The sequence below is a fragment of the Vombatus ursinus genome, unplaced genomic scaffold (genome assembly GCF_900497805.2).
Source record: "Vombatus ursinus unplaced genomic scaffold, bare-nosed wombat genome assembly UNPS02001419.1, whole genome shotgun sequence".
Lineage (NCBI taxonomy): Eukaryota > Metazoa > Chordata > Mammalia > Diprotodontia > Vombatidae > Vombatus > Vombatus ursinus.
The window spans coordinates 17,470,445-17,483,423 of NW_020941197.1; the positions used below are offsets into that span (position 1 = coordinate 17,470,445).

A 12,979-nucleotide genomic window follows, 5' to 3' on the forward strand; every position below is an offset into this window, starting at 1 on the left:
CGCAGACTGTATTTTAAGACCCCCTAGGCTGTGGAGTAGGTAGGATTATAGGCCATGTTAGAACTAACAGATACTGCTAGATTATAGACCCTGACATATAATAAGCAGCTAGAGAAAAAACGTTTTTGGTTTCATGTATAAAGGAAGGCTTTGCACCAATGATATAACCCTTGGTATCCCCATTAGCAGATAAAAAGGACCTAATTCACTCCCTGACACTGTACTTGCCGCACCTCAGAAATCATCTCTGGGAGAAATCCTGCTCATCAGGGTTAATGGCATCTATCTTTGCCTTGTTTTTGACAATCATATTCTTTTTTTTTCGCTTAATAGTATTTTTTTTTTCCAATTACACGTAATGATAGTTTTCAACATGCACTTTTATAAGATTTTGAATTCCAATAACCCCCCTTCCCCCCTCTCTCCAAGACGGCAAGCAATCTGATATAGGCTATAACATGTACAATCATATTAAACATATTTCCACATTAGTCATGAACAACTGTATTCTTATAAGCTAAGAAAATGTGCTTTTTTTATACCCCTGTCTGAAGCAAGTCAATCATTTATACCAGTCCAATATCCAGATGTAGGAGGGTCCTTTGGGCCTCAACAATTGGCATTGTTAGGGGTGGTGGTAAAAATGTCTCCCTCGTTCAAGCAAAGGGGATAGAAGATGGAAGAAGGGGACATTAGCCCATCTGATGGAACAAGAGCTTTGGGTAGTTTTAAAGAAATCCCATCAGTGGGGCAAGATATGGTGCTTTGTCAAACCTGGGGGGAGGGGGTGGAATGGATGAAAAAAAGTAGGAGGAACACTGCACGTTTGCAGGAAAGAGAAAATTTTTAGTCTGTTTGAAACTTTAGCTTAACTCCTTCAAAACAGAAATAGCTCAAGCAAGCTGCCCTGAGTCACATTTTCTCACAGAGAGGTTTTTCTATTTTATTTATCTGTTGTTTGTTCTATAGAATTAGTGTGTATGCTGTCAATAGCATCTGTGTAGTCTGTGTTTGTTTATCTGGGTAGAGTTGCTTTTTTTTGTGATGTGAGTAGGCAAAAGAAAAAGAGTAATTAGAAGAAGTGAGGGGTTTTTTTTCTTTGCTTTGTTCTTAGCAAAAAGTTTCTAAACTTTTAAAGGATATAGTCTTTTTCTGCATTCCAAGTAGGTCTCTTGGTGTGGCAAGAGAAAGATAAAGGAAAATCTATCTCCTCCTGCATATGCAGAGATTAGTATTGAAAACTAAAGAGACACTAAATCTATGAGTAAAGTCAGGTATAATCTTTTTGAATAATGTAGATTTCTAAACTGTGATAGCAATGGCTAAAGTGGAAATTTTGTAGAATTTGTATATACAAATGCACTCAGAACTCTTCTCTTTTTCCCAAGAGAGAGGAATCTTTTTATGCTTTTTTTTAATGTTAGGAAAGGGGGAAGATTTATTATTGGGACCTTTGTCACTGAGCCTGGAGAAGTCCCTCCCACTGAAATAATGCTTCCCAAATCCAGGCCATTATCAAATGATTAGGGTGTCCTAATGGTAACAATTTTTGTAATCTGAGCACCATGTTGTTCTAAGAGTTAATTTATTTTTTAGCAGTATAGAAGACCTTGAGTATCTATAAGAGAGGTCTATTATAACATACTATTTTCTCAGTTCTCTTAAAAAAAAAAGGCACATTGCTTTCAACAGGAACGTGTGTGGGATAACAAGAAGCTTTTGTTAATTTTGAATCTAAGCCTGAATAATTAGAAAATTGGTTTTTGGTTTTTTAAAAGCTTAAAACAAGTTAAATTAGAAAGTGCCTAGATGAAGTTTGTAAATTTATGTATTTAAATGTAAGCCTTTCCAGTGAATTTTGTCATCCCCCTTCAAATACACATACATACACACGTACACACACATACATACACATGTACATACAGAATTATGACTCCTTCTGCTAAATGGGAGGATAGTAATTATGAAGCAGTTTGTTAAGAGAATAGCTTGGAAGTAATAAAACCAATAGGACAATGAAATATTTAGAATGTAATCAAAGGTTGCTCATAGTAGATAAATAATTTTACATAAATTGCTGGTTATTATGGAATATATGGAACATAACTGGAGATATTATAAATGGACTTACTCCAAATTTTCTTAATATTCAATATGCTAGTTATATAATATTGAAAAATACGATAAAATAATGAAAGAGCAGACAGCCTCCATACCTTTATGAATATGATGAATTTTTCAACTGCAGAAAAACATTGATGTTGTATAAAGGTTTTCATTCTCAAGCCTACACTGCCTACTTTAGGCCAAGAACAGAAAAAAGCTTGGAGCCTGCTGAGAATCTCACCAGAGACTTTAGACCGTGAAGTGAGATATTAAACACCAAGACTTAGAACTTTGGGTCTACATATCCCAGGTTAAAAGAATTTTACTCTCGAGAGATTGACATGCAGCTCCTAAACTCTCAGAGATAATATCGAGTCATCTAGGTTAACCCTAACAAATGACTGAGTTTTAGGGAAGTGCATGAAATTAATTTCTGTGTAAAACACTAAAATGTGACCAAATTATTTTTGTGATTCTTAATTTTGACAACTGATGGCTATATCAAGATGTGTCAAGCTAGAAAGAGATGAATCCAGATACAAGTGTTTAGAAAAGACTTTGTATGAGCTTAAACAAGATGAATGGTTTAAATGACTATCATGTATTATGTCATAATTGTGAACTTGTTGATATTAATGTTAACTTGGGAAGCAATTATCCTACTTTGTTATAATTTACTATATGAGGTAGAAGCTCTTGAGATGTAATTCTGATCTGATCTCAGTTTGATTTCTAGTAAGAGAATTTATGATGCATAGCCAATAACCCATCATTCAGAGGAAGATGCTAATGGGGGAATGCCACCTAGTACTTCCAAATGTTACAGTCACCAAGGTGGATGTGGATTGATGGAGAGGTGGAGATCATGGCCTTATGAAGGTAATAGCAGGATCCTCCCAACTCAGTTCTGAAGTTATTTCAACCACAGCCCTCTTCCTCCTTTCACAGTAAATTTCTCTACTGAAAGGAGACACACAAATATTTTATGATGAACCTTAATGTACCTATCATCAGGTATTTCTGAATTCATAATAATGAGGATACCAGGGTGAGGAAAAAATGTCACTACCCATTCCAGGCAAATAACAGCAATAATAACAGCAGCAACAATTATATGATGCTTTAAGGAATGCAAAGTACTTTACATATATTATCTCATTTGACCCTTATAATAACCATGTGTAGTAGACTCAATAAGGATGAGAGAGATCAAGAAACTTGCTCAGTGTCATAAAGTTAATATGTGAGGCAGGAGTCAAACTCAGATCTTTTTGATTCCAATTCCAGTGACTATCCTCCATGCTATCTAGTGGGTGAGTGGTCCCACTCTCTGCTCAGAACCAAAGATCTGAGGAAGCTGAACACCAACCTCAAATTTTTGAATGACAGCCATTTTAAAGAGGGGGTAGAAATGCTAGAGAAAGAGCTGTATATTAATATAATTATAATGAATAACCCTAGAATTGTTTTTCATTCTGATAGTTACTATATTGGGAGATACAAGATTGAACCTGGCATTGCACAAAGCAGGAGCAATAGCCCCCTGAATTACCTGGGAGATACCACCCAATTTCAAAATTTCTTTGCCAATTAGATGGTTGATTCAGATCAAATTTAGAACATTTAACTACATGGGTGGTGGTTGTGGTAGGTGTTGGTAGGTATCATAATAACACGAATTTCACTGGGAAGGAAAAACTATTGATTAAGACACTCATGGAAAGAAAGGTTACTAAGGATCCATAAGTTCCAGAATGAGGAATAGAAGATCTCTGGACTTGGATAACAAAACTATTTGGATTATTCCTAAGAGGCTTTATAGCCTGCTTCTAAGATTTTGCTTAGTATCCTATACCCAGCAACTAATCCAATTCATAATTCTGACCAAGAGCAGAGGACAGCAGAGAGCAGATCCTCATTACTAAGGATGACTAAATTACCTGGGTCACCATGATCCCAATAAATGGAATGCAGTAGTTCACAGCTAGGTCCACATGTATTATAAGAGAGGGATCAGACCGTGTGATACAGACAGAATTTCACGTTGGAAGCCCTTACACTATGGGCAGATAGGATTACAAGACCCATGGGAACTATTGTTACCTAGACTTTGTTAGGTAGGTAGCTAATGCACAACTGTTTCTTTGCTTCATGCACAACAGACTTTGAACTAGCGTAATTACCTTGGACACCCCCTCAAACATATAAGGAGAACCCAGTGAGGGAGAACCCACCTCCTCAGTTCTAGCAGATCCTCCATTCCACACAGGTCATGCCTCTATCCAAGCATCATTTCCATGGAGAAAATGGAGGCAGAGGAGTGGTCTTGGAGCTCACCAGAATTATCAGCATATATTCTTGGACTGTGTTTGATAACTGGATTAAAACTACTTTTTTATAATCCCTGTTCAGGTAGGGTCATTGCATCACTCCAATCCCTTATTCTAAGACAGCTTCTCTAGCCTCCTAAGACACAAATCCATGAGTTACATGAGAATTCTGGGCAGTCACTGAACTGAGACTCCAAAATTCCATTCCATACTCTATTTTTCTAATTCTAAAGCTGCTTGAAAAGCTCTTTACATCTATCTGCCTCTTTAGAGACTCATAAGTGAAGCGATCTGAATTCTCATGTTATGGTCAGGAACTTCTTAAGTCTTCCAATAATTCAGACTGTAGCTATAACATAAGATCATAAATGTGGAGCTAGAAGGGATCTCAGAGGTTATCAAGCTCAAAACTCTCATTTTATAGTTAAGGAAACTGAAAACCATGAAAATAAAGTGACTTGCCTAAGGTCACACAGGTGGTAATTGTCAGAGGCACAATTTGAACTAGAATCTTCCAACTTCAAAGCTATGGTTCTTTCCGCTGTACTAAAATGATTCCTATGCTTTGAAGATGCAAAACACTAAGATTATTATTATTTTAAAATAAATTCTTAAGAAAAGAGAATTCTGGGGGCAATTAGGTGGCACAGCGGATAGAGCACTGGCCCTGGAGTAAGGAGGACCTGAGTTCAAATACGGCCTCAGACACTTGCTAGCTGTGTGACCTGGGCAAATCACGTAACCCCAATTGCCTCAAAATAAAGAAAAGGCAATCCTTTTCTCAAACGTCTTTCTGCATTGAAGCCATTTCCATTGTCCTTGTCAACAATATATAGGCAGTCCCTCCATCAAAGACCTCATCACTAAGGCAACTTCACTTAAATTATCATCAAGAGAATCTGATGTCAGAGAAAGGTCACTGGACTCAAATTCAGAAGACCTAGGTTTTAATTCTCCAATCTCTTAAAGGCTAATTATTGCGAATTTGAGGGCAAGTTCACCATGGATTTGTTTCCTCATCTACAAAATGAAGGGAGTCCCTTCAGGCTCTGAATCCTTGGGTCCTATGACATCACTCCATTTAGAACTGTTGCAGATTGGTCAGCGTCTGCACAACTCAAGTGTGTGAGCCCTGATGGGTTGTTGCCTTCTCCTCCTGACTGGTCCCTGGCTTCCTGTGGCAATTTCCAACCTCTAGGGGAGAGAGAGCACCTTAGCGTGACAGCGTTGACCGTCGTGGGCTCCCTTATGATTTCCTTCTGGTGCCATGACAGAGGCCAAAGACAAGAGCCTCAGAGAGAGGGGATAACAATGTCCCAGAAAAGGAAACACTGTAGGCTCTTGCCTTTATTTTTCTCAGAGGAGACGGAACTGAAAGATTGGAGAACTTTATTGCCTCATTTTCTTTTTCACTAAGAAATTGGTAGGCTGGATAGTCATATTTCTCACCTGCTCTTACACTAGTTATATCTGACTTAGATTCTGGGGCAGTGGCCTATCAATATAATGGTGAGCCTTTTTATTTTGTTTTTTACTCCCTTTACAACTTCAAACTTCGGATAATAGTCAATCTGTAAATGATCTCAAAAATTACTTAATCGAATCCTCCCATTTTATAGATGAATAAACTAAGGCCCCAACTGGTTAAGTGATTTGTTAAAGTTTATTCAGCCAGTTAGCAGCAGAGTTAGGTAGCATGATTACTGATCCAGTGGTTTTTCCTCTGTTCTTTGACTCTTTTTGATATAAAGGAAAAAATTGTTGTTTTTCAGTCATTTCAGTAGTGTCCAACTATTCATGACCCCATTTGGGATTTTCTTGGCAAGAATATTGGAATGATTCACTACTTCCTTCTGCAGTTCATTTTACAGATGAGGAAATTGAGGCAATCAGCATTAAGTGACTTGTCCAGGGTCACACAATTAGTCAGTGTCATAGGCCAGATTTGAACTTGGGAAGATGAGTCTTCCTGACTCCAGGCCTGGCACTGTATTCACTGTGCCACCTAGCTGCCCCAAGGTAAAAATTATTACCCTCATTTTGCAAGTATAAAGTTTAAATGTCACAGAGATGGGAAAATTTCACCCCAGTAATTCAGGGACAGTTAGAGATAAAACCCTAATCCTCTAATCTTAAAGTCCCTTAAAGCACTCTCTCACCTGTGTTCCAATTTATTAAAATAATAAATGTATCACTCCTTAGTAAAACACTTTGCAAACCTCAAATTCCCGTGTGAGTATGAGCTACTATTGTTATTGGGTGTTGGAATCTTTTCCTTTTCCCACAGGGTATGGCTGCCAAAATACTGAGACAGTAAGTGGAAGATACTGAAAGAAGAGAAGAAAAAAGACAAAGGAAAAGAAGAAGATCCATTGGGTGATGACCCCCAGGAAGAAGACGTCTCTGAAGGGCTTGGCCCTCACCTTGCACAAAGGAGAGAGACGGTAGAGAGTTAGAGACTCATGTTCTCCTGGCCTGAGAAACTGGCAGATGAGGTGTTCACCTTGTGCAGCTGGGGACCGGCAAGAAGATCAGCAGAAAAATGAAGAGGAAAAGAAAAAGAAAAAATGACCTTCCCTCCCTCACTCCTGCCTTCAACCAAGAGAGGAATTATGGGGAGGAGGCCTTTGCCAGCAGAACCCTCCCATTTAGAACTATAAATAACTCAGTGGAGTATAACACATCCACACAACTAACGGGACTCCATTTTCTCCGCTTCTCTTAATCATCTTTTATTAGAATGGTATGTTTGCAAGTAGAGAATCTGTCTCAGCATAATGGGGGCATCATGCTACAATTTACTGGGTTTCCTCAGTGGGAGATATGAGCCACGAGAATGAGACACTACCCAGATGCATGCCCACGTATATACCCATGCATGCACACGTGCATGCACACACACACACACACACATACACACACACACACACTGACACCATTCATGCTTTGTGACCCTTTGACAACAATGTTATATTTTAAAAGTACAATTAGATCTGTTTGACATTCCAAGTGGTTCCCTTCTCATGCCTGTCAATCAACTTTTCTTGCAGGGCTGTTGATTGTCATTTGACACAGATTAGCCTAGTCCACAATACTGCAATGGATCCTGAAAGAAATCAGGCCTGTCAAGAATCTAACAAAGATTAAAAGTGTGTCCCTATAGAACCAGTCTGGGCCTTTTTCACCTACAGAAAAGGCAGCAATGTAGAGTGACAGAAAGAACACTGGACCTGAGGTTACTCCACTTGGGCTTGAGACCCAGCTCTGACCCTCATTAGTTATGGAACCATGAATATGTCACCTCGGCTCTCTCTTTATAAAATGGGATAATGAAGCTCTACTTACCTCACAAGACTGTAGTAAGGAAAGCACTTTATGAACCTTGAAGCATTATATAAATGTATATGTGTTTGTGTGTATATATACATATATTATGTATATCCATCCATATCCATCCATATGTGTACGTGTGTATATGTATACATGGAAGAAGAGATAGAGAGGGGGAGAGGGAGAGAAGGAAGAAAGGAGAAAGGGAAGGAAGGAGGAAGGAAGGGGAAAAGAGAAAAGGGGGAGGAAAGGAAGGAGGAAGGGAAGGAGGAAAGCAGGGAGGAAGGAAAGGAGGGAGAGAGAGAGGAAAGGGGGAGGAAAAGATGGAGGAAGGAAAAGAAGGGGGAAGGAAAGGAAGGAGGAAAGGAAGGAGGAAGGGAAGGAGGAAGGGAAAAAGGAAGGGGAAGGAAAAGAAGGAGAAAGGGAGGGAGGAAGGGAAAGAGGGAGGGAAGGAAGAAAGGAAGGAGGGAGGGAGAAAGAGAGGAAAGAAGAAGGGAGAGAGGGAGAGAAGGAGAAGGGAGGGAGAAAAGGAGGGAAGGAAGGAGAGAGAGAAGCAGGGAGGGAAGGAGAGAGAGAAGAGAGGGAGAGTCAGGTATTTTTAAAGTTTTCATAAGCTAGGTCAATAAAATTGCATGGAGAGCAGAGTACATCTGGTGAAATGGTTAATATGTGATAAGCCCTTGTATATATGACGTACCTTTTTTCCAATCTCTCTCGCTTTAGCCTTAAGTTTGTTGATCTGGGATTCGGCCACTTTTGCTCTCTCCTTCGCATCATCCAATTCATGCTGCTGGGTCTTAAACTGGTACAGATATTGATTGGCTTGTGCTTCCTGTCAAGAAACAAGAAAAAGTCCCAAGGGCTCAGATGGTCTCACTGCTGTGACCGCAGTTAACGTAGTAAAAAAAAAAAACAAAACTTCAGAAGTGTGTAACAAGATTATAACTCCTGATTTCTGAGCTAAGCCTGTGACATTTCAGATATTTGCAGGAATTCAGTTTTCAACACATCAGGAATTCAAGTTACAAACAGAACATCCTTTCAAGCATCCTCTCCTAAATTGAGGACTGATACACAGACCTTAGAGATCATTGGGACAGCTAGGGGATGGAGCAGTGGATAGAGTGCTGAGCCTGGAGTCAGGAAGATCTGAGTTGAAATCCAACCTCAGACACTCACTAGCTGTGTGACCCTGGGTAAGTCACTTGATCTTGTTTGCCTTACTTCCCTCATCTGTAAAATAAATTGGAGAAGGAAGTGGCAAACCACTCCAGTGTTTTATTTTGTTTTTTTGCCAAGAAAATCCCAAATGGGGTCACAAAGAGTCAGACATGACTGAACAACAACAGAGGTCATTTAGTCCAACCCTCTCATTTTACAGATGAGGAAACTGAGGCCCAGAAGGGAACTGAAGAAACTTAAACCCAATAGGTTTAAGTGCTTTGCCTAATGTCATACAGGTAATAAGAATCAGAGATTCAAACCCTGGTGTTCTGACCCTAATATCGCTCTTAATGATAGAGCAGTGGTTCTCAAAGTATGTCTTTGGGAGGTCAAAGCTGTTTCTATAATAATATTAATATTATTAATAATAATAGAAATTATAGAAATAATAGAACATAATAATAGAAATAGAAATAATAATATTATTTCTATAATAGTATTACAATGTTTTAATTTCTAATATAGCAAATATCAATAGATATAATCCCACATAAACAAAAGCTCCGGTGGGAGGGTCCTCAATAATTTTTAAGCATGCAAAAGGGTCCTGAGACCAAAAAGCTTGAGAATCAGTGCCATAGAACATAAACTTTGCACAAATTAGGTGCAGTAAAGCTTACCCCAAAACCTGATAATGATAAACTGAATACATCCAATATTATGTGATTGACAGAAAGTTTAGCAGCCAGAGAAGTGGAGAGAGACATTGAGAGGTCAGTGAAAATGTGAAATGAAGTCAGTAGCTCCCATTAATTTTTTTTCTATTTTCCTATATGTGTGTTTTTGAAGGCTTGTGTCTGTCCCATCCTCCCATCCCTAAGCCCAGTGGGCACAGAGTGGTTAGTGGCCAGAAAAAGGAAACTTTAGCATCAAGGAGAAACAAAGATAAATTTGATTAGAAGATTAGATTTCCATTTGTGATTTGGTTTTTATTTGCTTCGATCTCTTTTAGTGTGTAGTAGGAGGAATGGGATGACAAGCAATTAAAAGTAGTTGAGCTGATTATGTTGTTCTATGACCAGAATAGGAAAGTCTGACTTAAATAAATAAGGCTTTCCTTAAGAGTACCCAGCAGCAGAAACCACAGAATGAGAAATAGTCACAGAATGAGTCAATAGTCATGGACAGGCCACACTCGCTATCACCCCCAGGGATAGGAAAGGGAGGGGGAAACAAACAGGGAAAGTTTTATTTATTTAGCAGACACAAGCATTCAAGAGACATAGACAAAATACAGCTATTTAATGTGATCCATATTCCTTGTCTTCTATATTCCTATGTTTCCTTATGTTTGGTCTATATTCTATAGATCTGTATTCTATTGATCGACTTTCCTGTATCTCCTTATGTTTGATTTATATTCTATAGATCTGTATTCTAATGATCAATTTTCCTGTGTCTTTGTGATTATCCATGTGATTGATCTTCAGATATCTTCTTCTCCTTCCCTGACTGCTAGGCTTCCTGTCAACCACACAGAATTACAAGTGTTTAGTTAGAAGTTAGCCACAGTGGTTAGCCAAGAGAGCCGCTGAAAAGAAGACGAGACTGAAGATTTTGGTTCAAGCAACTATGGAAGACAGGCGAGGGGAATTTTATGATGACCTGTGGAAAGTGTGCTATGTCTGTTTCTGCTTCATGTCAGGTAAGACTTGGGTAGACATAAAGAGCAAATTAATCTCCATCTAGCAGAAAAAGTGAAAGCGTTACAGGAACACATTTTTCCTCTTCAGGTAACAGGAGAAATTAAGTGTTCTTTGAAAGAATGTAATGAGTGCTCCATAGAGAAAATAAAGAAGAAAAAGACAGAAGAAAAACCTCACCTGAATCAGAAGTTAAAGGTTAGAAGGGGACATAGAGAAGAGAGGGAGAATAAGGAGAACTCAACACTTGAAGCTAAGTAATGGATATAAAGCTGTTCCCGGAGGGGAAATGCTTCTTATACTCCAAAAAATGATGTTATGGATCAGATGCTACCAAGCGAAAGGTCACCCAATAATAGAAGAAGAAGAGATAAGTAATGATGTCTGGTGACCAATACTAAGGCAGTTAATTATTGGTCTGACACATAGAGGCAACTAGTAGGCACAACAGACAGAATGCTAGACCTGAAGTCATGAAAGACCTGAGTTCAAATCCATCCTCAGACATTTACTAGCTGTGAGACTCTGGGCAAGTCTCTTGACCTCTGTCTGCCTCAGTTTCCTCATCTGTAAAATGGAGATAATAATAGTACCTGCCAGGGCTGTTGTGAGGATAAAAGGTGATAATATCTGTAAATCATTTTGCAAGCTTTAAATCCCTATATAAAATGGCAGCTATTATTATTATGTAACAGAGAAGTTTGCCAGCTTCTAGGAGCACATACACAGAACTGTTAAAATACTGTCTACTAAAGATCCACGTGAGGACAAAAAATATCCCCACAAAGAGGCACCTAAAGAGGATTGCTAAAGATTATGAAGTCCCAGGCAAAACACTGAAAACCAAACAAAACACCAGCTGTGCTTCGGAGGTTTTCAATCACTACTACTAATTGAAGGTACGGAATTCAGAAGAAAAAGCTAGATTTGAGAAATGAACAGCTGGCTAAGAAGATGGTGTCTGACAGGGGGATTTGGATTTCTGAACCACGTAAAATGTAGGAGTGATGAGCTCCTGGCCAGGACTGGAATATCCCTAACAAGGGCCTCTAACCTTGCAATCCTAATCAAGGGTAAGTCGCACTGAAAAGAGAAGGGGAAAGAGAAAACTCCCCCAATAGATCAGCTACGTCTGGTACAATAAAGAGCAGGACATACCATAGCTCATTGGTTTCTTTTTGGAGGAAGATGATCTTGGCCTGGGAAGAATAAAACAAAATTGCTAAGCAAGGAGTGGAAATCAGACATAAGGGATGAGATAGGATCTATCACCCTCAGTAAGTTCCTATCACAGACCTGAACGAACTCTATCCCAGGGCACTGAAAGAGTTGCCAGATATGACTGATTAGCTGCAGTTAGTACTTTTTGAAAAATCTTGGATAACAGGACAAGCGCTACAAGACTGGAGAAGGGCAAATACCCTCTTCCTCCCCTTTTTTAAAGGAAGATTGTGGAATCTGCTCACTATAGGCCAAGTATCTTGATTTCTATTCCTAGCAAAATACTAGAACACATCATTTAAGGGTTAGTTAATGAGAGCTTAGAAAGGGAAGCAGAACAACCATGACAAACTCACCTAATTTCCTCTGCCCCACCCACCCCAACCCTGCTTTGGACAGGGTAAATCAGGAGGAGGCTGTAAATAAATGGATTTCAACAAAGCATTTGATAAATTCTGAAGTTATCCTTGTGCATAGGAAGGAAGGAAATAAGCACTTATTAAGTGCCTACTATGTACCAGGCACTTTACAAATATTACCCCATTTGATCCTAATAACAATCCTGGGAAGCAGATGCTCCCAGGGCACTGGAGACTATTATCTCCATTTTACAGTTGAGGAAACTGAGGCAGGAAGAGGTTAAGTGACTCGCCCAGGGTTACCCAACTAGTAATTGTCTGAAGCCAGATTTGACCTCAGGTCTTCCTGACTCAAGGCCCAGGGCTCTATCCTCTACAGGAAGATGGATTTGAGTGAATGACCAGATCTAAAAAGTAGTCATAGGTTAATGACAACTTGACAGAAGTCTCTAGAGAAGTGTCCCAGATCTTGTCTTTGGCGCTGCACTATTTAGCATTCTTATCAATAACTTGCATGAAATAAACATCAAATAGCCAAGACTTGAATAATACAGTCAGGACCCAGAAAGAACTTTATAGACGCAACCATGTGCTAGATTAAATAAAATAAAATTTAATAGGGACAAGCATATTGTTCCATACATTGTTGAAAAAAAACCAACTTCACAAGTAAAGAATGGATGATTATGATCAGAAATAGTTCCTGTGATAAAGATCTGGGGGTTTTAGTGGACTACAAGATCAACACGTGTCAACATGTGTCATG

The 12,979-nt window shown here is 39.0% G+C and overlaps 1 protein-coding gene across 1 annotated transcript in view; it reads right to left on the bottom strand.

The window, feature by feature from the left end:
* Positions 1–12,979, bottom strand: part of MYH15 (myosin heavy chain 15) — a 157,808-nt gene that overhangs the window by 1,353 nt on the left and 143,476 nt on the right. Inside the window, 1 exon segment of the mRNA XM_027866702.1 lies at positions 8,464–8,598. Coding sequence (XP_027722503.1) covers positions 8,464–8,598 — 135 coding nt within the window.